This window comes from Megalobrama amblycephala, linkage group LG3 (assembly GCF_018812025.1).
Source record: "Megalobrama amblycephala isolate DHTTF-2021 linkage group LG3, ASM1881202v1, whole genome shotgun sequence".
NCBI classification, from domain to species: Eukaryota; Metazoa; Chordata; class Actinopteri; order Cypriniformes; family Xenocyprididae; genus Megalobrama; species Megalobrama amblycephala.
This window is the reverse complement of record NC_063046.1, coordinates 41607472-41626247: the sequence shown is the minus strand read 5'-3', so window position 1 is coordinate 41626247 and position 18776 is coordinate 41607472. Positions and strand designations below refer to the sequence as shown.

Below are 18776 nucleotides of genomic sequence, written 5' to 3'. Positions count from 1 at the left end.
GGAGTTTCCATTCCCCGGCCTCGCGCCCTGCCTCGACAGAGCGTCTGCTCCCACATTCAACCGCCCCGGAATATACGCTGCTTTCAATGAAAGGAGTTTTCCCTGGGCCCACAGGAGGATGCGGCTGACCAGATTGCATAGCAGGCGAGACCGCAAACCCCCTTGGTGGTTGATATATGAGACCACCGTGGTGTTGTCCGTGCGGACCAACACATGGTGTCCCCTCAGGTCTGGGAGGAAGTGTTTTAGTGCTAGAAACACCGCCATCATCTCCAGCCGATTTATGTGCCAGGAGAGCTGATGGTCCTCCAGAGACCCTGAGCTGAGCGACCACTCATGATCGCCCCCCAGCCCGTGAGGGAAGCATCTGTCGTTAGCATTACACGACGACGAGGAGTTCCCAACACGGGTCCTTGGGACAGGAACCAAGGCTTTTTCCACATGACCAGAGCACGAAGGCATCGCCGCGTGACTTTGATCATACGAAAAGGATTTCCCCTCGGGGAAAACCCCTTGGTCCTGAGCCACCACTGTAAGGGTCTCATGTGCAGAAGGCCAAAAGTAACAACGTTGGACGCAGCTGCCATCAGACCCAACAGTCTCTGAAACTGTTTTACAGTGAGTGACTGGCCTAACTTCACCCCGTTCACGGCCCCGAGAATGGAACTCACACGAGCAGGGGTCAATTGCGCCTGCATCGTGGTGGAATCCCAGATTACACCCAGATAATTTGCAACCTGACTCGGGACCAGCACACTCTTTTTGGCATTGAGCCTCAACCCAAGCTTCTTCATGTGTGACAGAACAACATCTCGATGTTGAACTGCTAGACGCTCTGTTTGAGCTAGTATCAACCAATCGTCGATATAGTTCAATACGCGGATGCCCTGGAGTCTCAACGGAGCCAGCGCTGCATCCACGCACTTCGTGAACGTGCGGGGTGATAAAGATAGGCCGAAAGGAAGGACCCTGTATTGGTAAGCTTCGCCCCTGAAAGCAAACCTGAGGAACTTCCTGTGAGAAGGATGGATGGATACATGAAAATAAGCGTCTTTCAGATCTATTGCCACAAACCAGTCCTCGGACCTGATCTGTGGGATAATCTGTTTGAGTGTGAGCATTTTGAACTTCAACTTTTTTACAGATCGATTTAACACACGTAAATCTATGATCGGACGCAACCCTCCATCCTTCTTTGGAACAATGAAGTAGCGGCTGTAAAAGCCTGACATTTTGCTGGGAGGAGGAACCCTCTCTATAGCTCCTTTTTGCAAAAGCGTCGCAACTTCTTGTTCCATCACCAGAGACTGCTCTGGGGCTACCACTGTGTGGAGAACCCCATTGAACTTGGGCGGTCGAGAACCGAACTGAATTCTGTAACCCTGTTGTATCATGAGCAGCACCCATTTTGAAATGTTCGGGAGACGTTTCCATTCTTCCATATATTCTACTAAGGGAACCAGTCTCTCGAGACTGGTCTCTGGTGTTTTTTGAGCACTTGGCTCGTTCATCTGATGCGGCGCACCGGCAGACAAACGAATCGAGCGCTGACCGATCCCCCTCGGAGGATCGGTGGAGACCGCTGCGCCCTGACGCACACTGGGTGGCAGGGTTGGCAGGACAGCCTCCTGAGGGCACCGGGGTAGAACGGGCGCCCGAGATGATAACTGAATTACCCCGGAGGGGACTGCCCTCAAAGGTCCCAAATGACTGGCGTCAGGACCTTTTCCCCCCAGCAGTCTCGGGGGGATGAGAGCGACGGGGGAGAAGCCTTTGAAACGCCGCTGACTGTTTGCGTGTCTCCTGGAACCTGTCGACGACAGATGTTACTGCGTCGCCGAACAGGCCAACAGGAGACAGCGGCGCGTCCATCAGGACGTTTTTATCCTTCTCTTTATATCGGATAAATTAAGCCATAGATGCCTCTCCGTGGCCACCAGGGCTGCCATAGAACGGCCGATTGATTTGGCCGTCTCCTTGGTGGCCCGGAGAGCTAGATCTGTCGCCTTTCTGAGTTCATGTATGGCTTCAAATGATGCTTCCCCGCTCTCATCTATTTCCCCCAGCAGGTCGGCTTGGTAAGCCTGCAAGATAGACATTGTATGCAGGCATGCCGCCGCCTGACCTGCCGCCGAATAAGCCTTGCCCACTAAGCTGGAGGTTGTTTTTAATGGCTTAGTGGGCAACGTCGGGGTCTTAAGGGACGACGCAGACTCGGGAGAGAGATAGCTGGCGAGCGTCTCTTCCACCCGAGGCATCGTCCCATAGCCGTGGTGTTTCAGCCCCATGATGTTACTGTATAATGACGTTTGGGGGCTGTAAACACGGTATTGTACTGGTCTCTTCCACGACCTCGACACCTCGGTGTGGAGGTCGGGAAAGAACGGCAGACCCGACGCTGGGGTAGTGACCGTGCTGGAAGAAATCTTTCATCGAGTTTGCTCTTAGGCTGAGTTTCACTTTTCTCTGCGGGCCAGTCTATTTTTAACTTTTCAACTGCCCGGGTCACTACCTCCAAAAGCTCCTCGTACGCTGGAGATGAGGATGGCGGTCCCTCATCTCCTTCTCCGACACCCTCCACATCAACCTCCTCGGAGGAAGATATGTTGAGTGCCGGTATCTCTCTCCGGGGGAAGAAACCGCAGCGCGTGCTTCCGCCACCAGAGGAGAGACACTGGGTCTAGCAGGTAAGGGGAGCGATAGGCAGAGCCCGTCTCTCCCCCCTCTGCTAAATCCATTTGTGAACCCCACGAGTGCAGCCTTCGCCGTGCCTCAGCAGCAGCGGGACCGGACCGCGGGGAACACTCGCCGCGGCGCCCTCCTCAAAGAGCGCCCGGCGTGAACGCAGCACTCTGAGAGTGAGCCTCTCGCAATGTACACAGACAGCTCCCTCGAGAGCTGCCTGTGCATGCTCAACTCCCAGGCATTTTACACACATTTCATGTGTATCCCCGTCCGTAATGAAGCGCGGACAGGGAGGAGCACACTTTGTAAATTTCTGCTGCTTTTCCGCCATTTATATATATATTTGTCTTATTTTGTGTTATGAAACTCTTGTCCTCAGACGAAGAGATCAGTGTGTGCAATGTGTGCAGGGACAAACAACAGTAAATAAGACAGACAAGATACAGATAGCGCTTGCTGAAGACAACAGAAGCTGGCGTTCTCTGCTTTTGGGTATGCTTTATAGTTTCCTGGTCCGTGACGTCACCCGCCTCTGACGTCACGTCTTCTCATTGGTTGGATACAGAGGTGCTTCATGAACACAAAATGCAGAAGGTTCCCATCACGTCATTGACGTAGCGTCGATAGTTCCCACGAAAGGGAACCAAGAACATCGGGTGTGGAATGGATTGAAGTGCCTAACAAATGAACCCATGTTTCCACGGCCTTTGAATAAGGCTGAAGCAATAGACGTCTTTCTGTTGACTCAGTGTGCAAAGGACTTTAGACACAAATTTGCGTATAGGCTATATAAGGTTCCCTTCTAGACAAGCGCGTAAATTGCTGTTTCGGCCGCACATTTTCAATTTCGATCGGTGTATCAAATGATAATATAGGCCTAAACTAAATTAATGTATTTACAGTAAAAGAATAAAGATATAACTCTAGACTTATTGGCTAGGCTACATTTGGAAAATAACTTCAGACATTACGGTAGCTGACCATTTGCAGAGCTGGCGATGGGGTAAATACTGTATGTTTGGGCAATATATAATAATAATAATAATAATAATAATAATAACAATAATAATGTCTCAGCAAAGACCGAACAGTGAATTTTTCCCCATTTTGTGGTAATTTACCACTATTTTCTGTGATCTTCTGCTTGCAATTTTGGGTTTCAGTTGGATGCTTTATTTTAATCTTTAGTCAATTGAGTTCAGTTCTAAAAAAAAAAGCAAAGGCTACATAGTAAATAGGTGAATCTGCAATGGGGCCCATCATAGGGTGGCGGCCCCCACGCACCCCGGGGGCTGCGGGTGTTTCCCGTACGCCCATGCACACAGCTCACATCTCTGTCGCTGTAAGTTATCAAAAGCGAATCCACACACAAAACACCTCTCTCTCGCACTGTATGACGTGACAAACAACTAGTTGTCCAGTCCGGTTCTGTTCACACAGCGCAAATATTCCGAGAATGCGGTTGTGAGTCCTGAAAATTTACAGCAGTGAGTTTGGTTATAGAATGCGGTTGTCACTCCCGTAAATAACCATACTGTGTGTGAACGTAACCGTATTAAGGACTCAAATACAGGACTGACAACCGTATTTTGCTGCTGTGTGAACGTGAACGTGGCCATTATGCAATAGATATCTGAAAGACTACACCCAGCAGGTACAAATCGAACAATTTGATTGGATTAATTTCTTTATTTTTCTTTATTTTATTTTTTTTACACTGATGAAGTCTGCACAGCATCAGGAGTAAATGAGTAAATACATAGAAATAAATTAGAATGTAAAATAAAACATTTATGCACCTGTTACACCAACAGGTGGCTTTGCTGGCCAGGAAAATTTCCCACTATAAAAAGTGTGCATTTCGAAATCCATACATGTCACACATGTGCTTCAATATCTCTGCAGGCCTCTACGATTTCTTGGAGTTGAGTTTGTCTTGGGTTTATTTTTGACATTCAGGGTCAAAAGAACTGACACTGATAAACTGTCAATGAACAGAGGTAAGTCTGCTGTATATATACACACACCTCTTATTGTTAATCGAGTTGATTAACTAAATGCACAATTATCTGAATGTTCTCCTCTCGAACTTTGTTAATAAAACATAATTTAGGCTATCGACATAACTTCAAATGTGACTGACTTAATGGGAACGTCTCGGTTACTGATGTAACCCTCATTCCCAGGAGGGAATGGAGATCCCAGGTGAACACTTCAATAATGTACTTAAAGTGCTCTATTTTCGTGCACTAATTTTGTAGTTAATATACTAAAAATTCTTCTTAATTACTAATTAAGATCATCTTAAGAACGTCTAAGTGTACTCAACTGTGCTATTTTGAGACAATGTGCTTTTAATATACTATCTCTGTATTTAAAAATATATATTTAGATACCACTTGTAGTACACTATGGGTTCAAATGTACTATAAGTAGTATCTAAATAAATTTTTTTAATACAGAGATAGTATATTAAAAGCACATTTTAGTTCATATTTCATGGTGTCTCAAAATAGCAGTTGAGTACACTTTAGTAGAACTTATTCGGGTTTACAGTGCACAACCCTGAACCGCTGCTGAATGGCCGGGATCCCTGTCTCGACTCCTTGGCATAAACCATAGTTGCCGGCCATCTTATATACGCTTATGTTGGTGTAGAAGTGGCTTGACATGCAGATCTCACTCGCCAATATTCACTGGCCGATTTTCTTACTACTCAAGAGGTAATTGGGACACCAAATTGAAACCCCAATACATATTGACATGACATCTCTGTTCCCTCTGAGGGTTACATCAGTTTTCTCCAGTGTCCTGATTTTTTGTTACCTGAGTTTTTACAAGACTGACTCATTCTATTCATGTACAGAGGTTTAAAAACAAACAAACAAAAAAATGCTAGTAGCATAAAGTCAATAAAAATGTACCAAATATGTTATGCAATCAACAGAGAACACATAAATAGTTTTGTGTTTAATGTCAGTTTGTGTTTTTGTTAAACGTGTTAAATGTGTACAAATATTTTTTTTAAATATAATTGCATATTTGCTAAATGAAGTTTCTGTGTGGATAACTGTTACATTGTCACTGACACTGAATGTGCATTAAGTATTAAAAAAAAGACAGCAAGATACAGAAACAGTAATGGATAAAGCAGACTTTGTTTTGATTATTTACTTGCACAACAGAAATGTGAAGCCACTCCTATATTATACTGTTACATTTTGAGGGGAAATAGGAATATATGTAGATTACAGAACATGCATAATTTTACATATAACACCATTTATGCAAAATTACTTTGTACATTAAAAATCATGTCTTGCATTTGTCAAAAAAAATAAGGAATTTGTGGCATGTGCTTTGAGAAATTATTTTATTTTAGAACACAATATAATTTAAGTAAACAGTTAAACATATACAGACAATTAAGTGTGGTCTGGTTTCTGTTCTATATAAATGGCCATATGTACATGCAACCAACTTTATGTGAAACTCAAATAGCATGATAAAAAGGTAATGACATTATAGAATATATGAAAAAGACATTGTAATATTAATTAATTTCAAATCTGGTATGAATACTCTACACTGTTACAAAGCAGTACTGAAAATATACAGTAAAGCATGTTTTACCTCATAAACTCATGCAGCATTTAGGCTTGAGTAGGAAACTGTTACTTCTGTTTTGCCATTAGAGGCATTCTTTCACTATATATGCTGTATGTCACAAGAGTTCTTGAGAAATCTTTACTTTGAGTCCATTTTCAGTTAAAGGATTGTGAGCTGCATAACTCAGAATGTCTTCAGCCTACAATAATGCAGAAAAAGAAACAAACATCAAAGATAATGTCACTTAAAAGGAGACCTCTCTTTTAAGGAGACCCACTAGCATAACTGTATGCTTCTAATTAATAATTATATGATTTGAATCTCAAACATAAAACTAGAAACTTACTTGACTCTCTTGAGGTGTGGACACTTTGGAAAATAAAAAAAAGTCTTGTTACTGTATTATAATTTTTTTTTTAAGTTTTAGACAATTTTTCCATTACCATAATAATTGAATCTTATTCAGAAAGTCTTACCTTTGTTCTGAGCCCTGCATAGTTTTATTAGCAGAAAAACAAAAAGAGCCAAAAATATGATGTTTAAAATTCCAAGAGCAAAAAGAATTGGAGTCACATCACCACTCTCTGAAACAAAATAATTTATTTTCTTAGAAAACCTTTTTAAAATAAGTTTGGTATAATTTAATATATGAATCAAATGCTTTTCCACAGTAGAAAGATTTCAACAAACATTTCAACATTTCAAGCCACACATTTGTACCTTACCTCTAAAATTTAGTTGAGTTCCTTTTCCAAACAGTATCTCTCCACATGCGGCCACAGCGCAGTAGTAAATCCCAGTGTCAGAGTGACTGATGTTGTTCTTGAGGAGATTGTAGACGCAGCTCTGCGTTTGAGACTCACTGCTCTTATTACACTGACCATTTCTCTCTCCTTTGGTGTAAAGGACTCCTTGAGAGTCTCCCGTGCTTTGTCTGAACCAGTAGACGCTGTGTTCTCCTGCACAACTCTCAGTGAAGATGCTGCACTGCAAATTCACAGAATCTCCTGGATGAAGCGTGTCTATCAAAGACTGCTGAAGAGTTGTGTGTCCATCTTGAAAAGTGACATAAAAGGGACAGAAATAGTAAGAACAAAGAATCAGATGCCACAAATCAAACAAAGCAAAAACATCAAGCAGTAAAACTTACCTTTAAAAATTAATCTAGTTCCTGCACCCATTCCAATGCTGTAATATGATGCGACTACACAGTAATATGTTGCTGAGTCTGAAGACTTTGTCTTTAAAATGGTCAGATTAAAATGACCATCTCCTTTGATAACATTAAAACAATTCTTTTTCTCAAAGTCCTTATTCCAACTGGGTTGATGATTTAAATATAAAGAAACAATTTGTAAAGATTTTCCATCAGCCGTCTGTTTAAACCATGCTTTTGTTGATTGCAGAAGCTTTGAAAAGGAGCAAGTAAGATTCACATCCTCTCCAGCTCGAACTGCTTTTACATCTTCCTGAACAATGTCCACATTAGAGGACTCATCAGAGGAGCAGGCTGCAAAATGAAAGAGGTACATTTAAGTTCTATTAAATATAGTACACAGTTCTATTAAATATAGGATTTCAAGTATATTTACCTATTATTGGGGAGAACAAAATTATTATATAATATCTCATGATCACTGGTCTTTTAAAATTATTTTAAATTCCCCTGGGAAAAAACAAAACATGAATCAGCCCAAAACAAACCCTTCATACCCAGTAAATAATAGAAGTAGATCAGTAGACTCGTAAAATCATGTGTCCTTCAATCTCTGCTTCAAACAAATGAGACACATATGCACTTTTGTCTTATTTATTCACGGCTGTAAAAGCTGATTGGTCACTTGAGAAGGGTTTTGAACTGAGCGGAAACCACTTCTGTGACAGCAGCCAATCAACTGGATGCCGTGGTGGAGTTATACTTTTTATTTTTTTTCCAAAGTTTATAATTAAATTTAAAACGTGGAAATAAGGAAAACTGTAAAATATTAACAGATATTTATTAAGCTATTTTCACAAATTAGATACCTTTTACTGATGCATACTAGAGTTTTAAAATCACAGACCAAGGCGAGACAATTTCTTACACTGTGACTGAATGTTATAAATGATGAGGAAATTTTTGATAATAAAATTTTCTTTCTTTCTTTTTTTTTTTTTTTTTTTTTTACAACTATTGCTTTTTGAAGTTAAGGGAAGTATGATTGCTGTTGTAAGTTTTGAAGTTGGCAGATGGGTCAGATCTGAGTGCTGGTAAACATGTATGTCTCTGTTTCCGCTTGAGACTGACCCCTGTCCTCTATTTCTGTTTTCACACCTCTTTCTGTTCTCACACGTCTTGCTGCAAAAAAACCACAACATGTTAAAACCAAACTATCCTTCTATTACAAAAAATAAATAAATAAAAATATTGTACTGTAGACAGACAACAATTAAAATAACATAAGTTCTGTATATGAAATTTGATAAACTGCCTAATGCATATTAAAACTAAAAGTATACATAACAATGATTGGCATCTGTATGTACATGTGGTTAATGTCTGATTATTGTTTTTAAGTATAATAAGAACAAAAACTGGAAATGAGTCTCTTCACAGTTGCATGTAATAAAAAAAAAAAAAAAAAAAAGGCCTAATTTAGCAGATCATTATTGTGGGTAAGGTCGCAGTAGACATTATACATTTTGAAAACACATGTTTTCTCTTTTTCCCCATACATTTAAGGGACTTAAATCTTAGCCATGACAACCAGTTCTGTGTGCATTTGTTTAGGCCTTAAAATCAGAATAGGACTGTTATGAATGCTGCTGTAGAGATGAAGCGAAATACGGAAATCCACAACATACAGGCTTTATTACAGATAAGGAGCAGAAGGACAGCTTAACACAAATATGCAAACAAGATAACAGACAAGGAGTGCAGGGAGTGAGTCCAACTTAAAGGGAGAGCTGACGAGGACAGACAGGTGCTGGGAATCCGGGGAGATGGCGGGAAGACTGATGAGGGAAGTGCAGACAGGTGTGTAGAACAGAAGGATGCTGGGAACTGGAGTCCGGGAAGGCGTGACAGTAACAAGGACACAGATTTGTAATTTCAGCACCAAGGACAGAGACACAACATGACCTAACATAAATATTTTCATATTCATATTGATACAGAAAACACAGGCAGACACAAAGTTTCTGCACAGGAGTGGATTTCTGTTGTAACAAATGCCTCACAAATGAATATTGGTTCAGAAGTGCAGCACTTTAGTAAAATACATGCAAACTGAACATCATCTGACAAATCTTTCTCTATACAGTGAACCAGGATAGCTATGAAACACAGATTTAATGATTCACAAGCTTCTAATATATTAAAAAAAAGATATACTTCCACCTCACAAAATCTCAACTGGTTCATTTAAAGAGCCTTAAATAAATCTCATGTTCAGATATTGCTTAAATTTAAGTAATGTTGCAAAGTTAATGGTAATGTACCCCAAAAAAGATTACACACACACACACACACACACACACACACACACACACACACACACACACACACACACAACCCAGACACCAGATCAAAGAGATAAAAGCACTTCAGCTATATTGTGTATATGTATTTCTTGCCCACTAACAGATTCACTATTTGGATTTCATCCATAAAGCATTTTGGGCCTTGTTTTCACCACTATCAAACCTTGAACCGCAGACTCAGACTCTGTCCATATAAGGAGAGGATGTGACTCTGGCTATCAGAAATGACGAGCTGCATCATTTCCTGTTGCATGAGAGGCAGGAAAAAACTGCTCATTATAGAGTGAGAGGTGCTGGGGTGAAGAGGTGCTTTGAATTGAAACCACAGAAACAACATTCAAATGGTCATCCACTGCAATTTGTTTTCCATTGGCAGAGAAAAAAAAACAGCAACTTGGCCTAAGAAAAAGTTACGTTACAGTAGTTTAGTTATGACAATATGATGAGGTAAAATATATAATCTTAAACTCTTAAATGCATATAAATATATCATATTAACTTGTCAGTCCTTTTAGTCTGTTGTGAATCTGATGTGATTTTAATTATTTGTTCAAGTGTTATTTTTTTGTGGATTCAATTTCAGATGGAATAGGGTTTAACCCGTGTTAAGATGGATTAATATTTAAGGAAGACAAAACAAAGCCCAGGAAATGAAGAGTAGCTTTCAAAACAAAAGAACAAGTCTGAGGATATTGACCACCACTTGACCAATGACAGATTTTTTTTTTTTTTTTTTTTTTTTTTTTTTTTTCAGACTCCAAACAATTCACAATCATGTCTTTTTGGGACAATAATATCATGTATAAAGTTTGAAAATCTAGAAAAAGTTCTCTACAGGCCTCTGGTTAGTGTTTTAGTGACTCCACTAGAGGGGGCTCTTGTTTGTATGGACTTGCTAGTATGGGTCTGTTTCTCGTTTGTATTAAAGTGTATTAATTATCTTTAGAAATCATTTCATTTTTCCTGTATTAGGAAATAGCACAATTATTTAAGCAATGATGTATGAGAGGACCCATACAATGACAAAATCAATAGGTACACAATATGTGAATATCAAGGTCTTATTTAATAAAACTGCAGTTTACTTAAGGGATAGTCTTAAAAAATGTTTCAGCGCACTGCACTGAACTTACTAACTTAGTGGTTTAATATGCTATGATTAAGGCATTTACTTATTGTATTTTGTATGTTTCCTCATGGTATCTGACATCCTGACATCTGACCTCTGTTAAGACAAACTAGACACTCTAGTATTGAATTATTTTTTATTATTTAAAAGATCACATATTCATTATGAAAACAAACAAACAAACAAACAAACAAACTGTTTTTACATTTACAATTATATCACACTGTATAATCAGGATCATGATCAATGGAAGATAGGAAAATCTTTCACACTGGCTTTTTAGTTTTTACAAGAGAAAAGATTTAAAATAAATATATTAATACAATACAACTTAAGCTCAATCAACAGCAGTTTGTACATTCATTGTACATATTATTGTACATTTTTTGTCCTATTTTTTATGCAAACGGCACGTGTTTTAATCATTTGATGTACCTTTTGCCATTTAAAAAAAATAAGTAGCTTAGTAGAAATTGACTCATATAAGTTGATTTTATTCTTTCAACCAACTGCTAAAATGCATGAAAGAGGAAGTAAAAGTCAAACTTGTGTCTCAATTGTCCTGCCAGTTTTATTCCTCGAGTCTTCTAAAGGTTAAAGACGTTTTTGGTACATTGTATAATCAACTGTAGTAGTGATGTCATCAGTCTGAAACAGAACCACAGTTATAATGATACCTTGATTCAAATATTTTGAGCATGAACATACTAAACTTAGAATTTAAATTGGAAAAAACAAAACCAATTAAATGTTCACATAGACATTATGCAGTTTCACATTTTATCTGTAAAGGTCTATTTGCATAAAACACACTTAACTTTAAGTCGAGTCTGACAGCAAGCAAATAAAGAAAAGGTAAAGCAAAAGTCTTACCACTGATTGATCGAGCACAATATACGGGATCCCGTCTTGAATAAACAATAAGAACTTATATTTTACAATTGCACTGAATCTGATAGATATTGTTTGAATACTATGATTTATAGGCCTGGTTTCACAGACAGGTCATAGATTAAGCCAGGATTAGGCCTTAGTTCAATTAGGGCATTTAAGTTGCTTTTATAAATGCACACTAGAAACAAACATTACTGGTGTGCATCTTGAGACAAAACAATGGCTCTGACATATTTTAAGATCTGTCAGTGCAAGTTGCTTTCAGTTAAAACAGCTCAAACATGCATTTTAGTCTGGGACTTGCTTAAAGGATTAGTCCACTTTCAAATAAACTTTTCCTGATAATTTACTCACCTCCATGTCATCCAACATGTTCATGTCTTTCTTTCTTCAGTTGAAAAGAAATTAAGGTTTTTGATGAAAACATTCTAGGATTATTCTCCTTATAGTGGACTTAAATGGCCTCCAGGCGGTTGAAGGTCAAAATTACAGTTTCAGTGCAGCTTCAAAGGGCTTTAAACGATACTAGACAAGGAATAAGGGTCTTATCTAGTGAAACGATTGGTCATTTTAGAAAAAAATGTAAATGTATATGCTTTATATAAACAAATGTTTGCCTTCTAAGTGCTTCCGCCAAAACCGCATTTCCGTATTCTCCAAAAAGTTTATGCTGTGTGTCCTACACCTTCCCTATTCTACTTACGGAAAAAATGTAACTGGCGCTAAGTGACGTAAGAGGACTAATCCTTTAAGCCTTGTCTGTGAAACCAGGGGTTAATTACATAAAGCATGTAAATCTTACCTTTTTGCTGGTGCTTGTATAACTGTGAGCCCAGAACTATGATCACAATCACTGATAAACAGTTTGAAGCTGCTAAAACCAGAACAATTGTACTCCATGGTGTATCTGCAGATATAAAAAGAGCTTCTTTAAAAAAAAAAAGAAGATATTAGTGATACATTCAGCAACATGATCACATTACATTTATTTATTTATTTATTTCCCCACCAGGCAATTCAGTGGATACCTGGTGAATCAACTTCTCTTCCATCTCCAAACAGTATTTCTCCACATGAGGCCACAGCGCAGTAGTAAATCCCAGCATCATAGTGACCGAGGTTGTTCTTGGGCAGGTTGTAGATACATTTGTGTGTGGTAGAGTTCCCATCAGAGCTCCTCTCACATTGACCGTTCCTGCGCTCCTGAGTGTAAATGATTCCTGGAGGAGATTCTCCAGATTCGTGTCTGAACCAGTAGACGTTGTGTTCTCCTGCACAGCTCTGAGTGACGACGGCACACTGCAGGACCACTGCAGACTCTTCTGGATGATCTGGATCTGACGCAGGTCTCTGATGATCAGAGTCGATGCTCAGTTCTCCACCTGAAAAGAAAAGAAAAAAATGAAGTGCAGTTTTTTATTTAATTACACACAATGTCCAACATGTAACAAAGTTTGTGATTTTTCATCTTACCTTTAACAATGAGATCAGTTCCTTTTCCAAATATGAAATTAAATACATATGTTACACAATAGTATGTTGCAGTGTCTGATTCTTCTGCATTTGTGATGCTCAGATTAAAACATTTATCATCTTTTGTTACAAAATAACGTTTACGTTTGTCAAATTCATTTTCAAATTTGACATCTAAAGCTTGATATATTGAAGCGATCAGACGGGGTTTCTCTCCAACTCTTTGTCTGACCCAAGCCACGCTGGATCTTATTTCGCCTGATAAAATACATGTGAAGTTAACACTGTCTCCAGCTTGAACAATCCTTAGATGATTCTGAAGTGTGACGTCTGAATTTGTTGAGGTGCCTGAAGGAATTCAGTATGAGAAGGAATGGGTGAAAAGATACTTAGTATTGTTTGCTGTGGATTTGCCTTTAAGAATATTCATTAAGCAGACTGAAAACAAGTATGAAAGTTTAACAAAAATACAAAGTTACTTACACTGAGGTATATTAAGCATTAGGATGAAAAAATGAAGCATTTTGAAGAATTGGCTTCAAGTGGGCTAAAATAAAAAATCTCTAGTATGAGAAAGAGAGAACATTTTCAAATGTATGTTTATAATAATAATAATAATAATAATAACACCAGAAATTATATTAAACCAAATATCCCAAGACAATACATTATAGAACATACTAAAAATTAGCCTGACATACTCAAAATTCATGCTAAAATGTTAACCCTAACAATCAAATAAACAAACAAACAAACAAATCTGTACTTACATCATACAGATTTTATTATTGATTACAGGTTTGTGCCATGTAAATCGTCAGACAGGTTTTATGTCCCTCGTTGATATAGCGAGACTGAAAGAGAGAAACACAGAGAGGTTTGTCTTTTTATGCACGCCCCTAAAGAGCAGCATCTTTACCTGATTCCACACACACACACACACACACCTACACACACACACACACACACACACACACACACACACACACACACACATATATTCATAAATAAAAAGTAGTTGAACTGATGGTTTATTTTATAGAATTTGCACTGAAGACAAAAACACAAAATACAGTTTGATCTAATCTTACATTTCAAAATGGAAACATAACAAATGAACATCTATCTTTAAAGCCTCTTTTTCTAATGCCTATTCAATCATTTCATCTTATGCATTAATTTAATGTTTTTGAATTACCTTCATTTGCGCGCTTTCTTTGGTACATACTGACATGCGATTGATTGACAGTCCTACTTTACATTCATCATTGCTTATAAAAAAATAATACAGAATAATACTAAAGGTCACTTTAAGCCTTTGAGTATCAACTTCCTGTGTAGTGCTGTTTTAAAAAAAAAACACTTATGTGATGGAAAGAGATGTGAACATGGTCTCTCTTGAATGAAAATGGGTCTTGGGTGTAATGGTTGGGCGCCATCAAAGTGTGGGAGGAGAGCAAAAGCAAGTGGTCAGTCCTGTGGTTGGAAAGACTGCTTATTGGTGTATAATGTTTTTAAACAAATGTATGTTCTGTGAAGTTCACCTTAGCAAGTTTTAAAAGGTACATATGGAAGTAAATGAATGCCAAATGTTTTTGAAATAAAAAGCTTGTTGAATTGCACTAATTGAAAAAAAAAAAAAAATGCATTACATTAGCTGTGCTTGCATTTAGATGCATTGTATTTTTAAGGCTTGCATTTTTATGGGCTAAAATTCAACATGGTCGTATATGTAAGGTATATGTAAGCTGTGAATATTTCAATTAAAAATATTTCGCATACATTTTCATTATTAAAAATTCAATAATTTATATTCACCTTTCAGATTTCACTTCCAAAATATTCATTCTGTTTAAAAATACAACCTATAAAATTCGACAAGCAATTTTCAGTCCATTTTATTTCGCTTTACAAATTCGCTTCCACAAATTCAGTGGTTCAAATTCGGCAGAAAATTCAACATTTCACATCTGGGAACTGCAGGAAAAGCAGTAGAGTGCCGATGCATGATCTCCATCTGCTGTTAGTCAACTTCACCAGCAGGTGCCGCTAGTGGCTGTTTACGAAGAGTAAGTCATCATTCATTCATAAAAACGGATTTACAGAAATGGAGCAAGCGGTAAGTGAATGTGTGATGATTATCAGGGCCAGTATAAATGCAGAAAAGCTGATAAAGACACAAAAGCTTCATTTATGTGTAATTCAGTGTCTTTACAGTTACTTTGCCTGTGTAGGCTACAGCTTTCTCTACAGTGAACGAGATTATAACGTTATTGCCTGATGCTGGTATACAGATCAAATGTTAAATCTGAGGTAACGTTAGACATATATTTCTCTCTGTTATTTAGTTTCCTCAACTTTATATCACGGCGCTGTGTTGTAATAGAGGGTATGCATCGACGTCACTTTCCCGCCGAAAGCGCGCTCCCTCAGCTGGACTGAGTGGCAAAAGAATCTGCTGCATGACTGGATTTAATAGGAGAAACTGCGAAAACGAGAGTAAAACTAACGAATTACACTAAAGGCTGGAATTGAATGTGTTCCTTACAACTTGTCAAATAAACCTAATCCATGGATATTGACATGCAGCCTGGAGTCGTGTTTCCTGACATTTATATGTGCCTGATTTCGACGCCGGGGAAACACATAAAGCAAATCTGCCTGTGAATATTTTATATAACTACAATATAGATAGGTTTAAATCCGAGTAATCACTTATATCAATGTTATATCGTCATATTGTCCAGCCCTAAAACATATGTAGTTTTATAGTATAGTTTTTGTCAGTGTTGTTTATTGAAAAACACCCAATTATGCAGAATATAAGATGGAAAATATTTAATTGATGATTTATCAACATAATATATAAACATAATATATAACAATACTATATAATATATACGGTTTGATTTTACCTCATTTGACACAAAATGATAACGGCAAAACATGTTTCTCTGCCTGGAGTCCAGCTGTTTCTGTGAATTGCAGTGATCCATTTGCTTCTTTTTTTCTGTAGCTTTCTGCAGTTTTTAAATATATACCTTGGGTTTTGTGTCAAAGCTATTTGTACAGTCAGTCGCAAAGCTCTTTCCCGTTTTGGAAGTTTTTTGCGACATTCATGCTGAAAACCAATGCTGCCGCTCAGTCTTTTGCCACTCAGTGGGCGTGACCGCAGTCGTAACGGTCGACGGTGACGTCACGTGCATACCCTCTATACTAGGGTTTCCCTCATCCGTCATAGGGTTCCCCTGCCATCAGGACATATAAAACGCTTAACACAGCTTAAAGCTGCAGTAGGTAACTTTTGTAAAAATGTATTTTTTACATATTTGTTAAACCTGTCATTATGTCCTGACAGTAGAATATGAGACAGATAATCTGTGAAAAAAATCAAGCTCCTTTGGCTCCTCCCAGTGGTCCTATTGCCATTTGCAGAAATGCACCGCTCCCGGTAAGAAACAACCAATCAGAGCCAGGAGGAGTGTCTTAGCAGTGTCAATCATGCTCATGCGCGCTGATCACAACCCTCTCATGCACAGCGCGACGCGTACAGGCGTCAAATTCAAGATTACCGGTGTGCCGCAGCTTTGCTTATAGCGGACAAACAATCGAAACTGCCAATTCCCCGAGTGGCACCTGCTCATAAAATAAAGATGGGTAAACAGAAAAAGACAGATGATGATGATAAAAAAGCCAAAAAGAAAGAATTAGATAGAGCCCGAAATAAAACGAGGGTAAATATCGGAGCAGCTTTTCTGAGGTGGAGGGAGCTACGTGTCCTGAAAGGATTAAAAACCGATGCAGAGTTAGCCACATTTCTGCTTGACAAGTAAGTATCCCTGCTTGATTTGTTTCATTTTTTAAGAACTACACAACTAAGATAATTTCAAAACAGGCCTGCCCGTCCCCTGCCTGATGCTCCGCGCACACCACGGCTTCCTCTTCTCCCCGCCCGTTGACTCGAAGTCGCTGTGGGTTTGAATTCCTCGTCGGAGCCCATTGACTCAGTGTCAAAACTCTAGACGCATAACATACAGATAAAATGTCACGCACTGTGCAAAGCAACTATTGAAACCTACTAATTCACTGGCTTGTCATGTTGCTGAAATAATGTACTAGCAAACCTTATTTAGCATTACATATTGATAGAAAAATTACTTGCATACTATAACGTTAGTTACCGTTACATTATCTTACTAGCTATTTATTACTTATAGAAATAGTGCAACGTCATATAGTTACTGTAACAGAGTTCGTAGGATAGGAAGGAAGATGACAGGGTCGGCTTTGACTACTGACTGCTTTTATTCAAATAAAGAGGTGTGCAGACAGGCACAAAACGGTCACAAAATAACATGAATTCACTCCAAACAAAACACAACAGAAATCCACAGAGTGCAGCAGTCAGTAGTCCTTCTCTCTCTCACTCGCTCCTGTTTCTCCTGGCGTTAAATACTCTCTCTACGCCAATTACTGAAACTAGAGACAGGTGTTTGTTATTTGCGCTTAACCCACTCATTTCAGCGCGCGTCTCCTGACACTCTCTCCCGCTGCAGACTTCGCTGAACCACGCCCCCTTGCCACATACCCCCACTGCCCAACTTAGGCCGGGGAGCCTGCGGCCTACATCACCAATGAGGTGCGAGTTGTTGTAAAACTCTAGTATTACAACACAGCGCCATGATATAAAGTTGAGGAAACTAAATTTACTTCTAATTTACTTCCATAGGTACACTGCTGACAGGCTACTGAGCATGCTCAGTTTGGTTTCTGCACACTATTTAGAACAGTAGAGAAGTTGACATATTTAAACAAAGAGAATGTTACTATATTGAAAACTGATCACATTTCAAACAAATGCATGTCTTTTTTGTGATACAACAGACAGACCAAGTCAATTTCATAATGGTCAGTTTCAAAATTGCTATTTTTTAGACATACACAGAGCACGGGAACCCACAAGAACAAAAAATGTTCAAAACATAAAGGTTTAAAGATACAGCTATTGTACCACTTCAGAGGTCTTTATTAACGAAGTGAACTTTTGATCTGAATTCAAGAGGTCCTTTCAGCCACTTGTACCACAAACGTCCACAAGCAAATGCACAATTGCATTCGTTTGCACCTGTGCATATTCTGCAAGCATGATTTGCACACATCACAGTTTGATCATTTTCCAAACACAGGACTGACCTACTAGTGTGTCTTCACACTTCACACCTCTCTCTGAAACCACACCATTCTCAGATTTTTTTTTTTTTACTTACCTCCATTATCATAGTAAAAAATAACCCTTCCATGTGTATTTTTGTCACAACTTAATTCTTAGTTTTAAGGCTTGCAGTGACGGAGAGCAAAATCGTTTCAGTGAACCCACAACAGTGATCTGTGTGAAACTGAATGGGTTCTTTGAATCGTGGTCATAATAGATGTAACTCCACATGTAAAGATAAATATATTAGCA

The 18776-nt window shown here is 38.8% G+C and overlaps 1 protein-coding gene and 1 pseudogene across 1 annotated transcript; both read right to left on the bottom strand.

Annotated features, from left to right (window-relative positions):
* Window positions 1-6256: 6256 nt before the first annotated feature.
* On the bottom strand, window positions 6257-8005 carry LOC125264055 (annotated as a pseudogene).
* A 523-nt stretch (window positions 8006-8528) lies between these two features.
* LOC125264054 lies at window positions 8529-18585 on the bottom strand. Its single transcript, XM_048183299.1, has 6 exons — window positions 18580-18585; window positions 14109-14166; window positions 13313-13660; window positions 12868-13221; window positions 12642-12746; window positions 8529-8632 (listed from the first exon to the last, which is right to left on the bottom strand). The coding sequence occupies exons 1-6, from the start codon at window positions 18583-18585 to the stop codon at window positions 8529-8531; spliced, it is 975 nt and encodes a 324-aa protein (XP_048039256.1).
* Window positions 18586-18776: the final 191 nt, after the last annotated feature.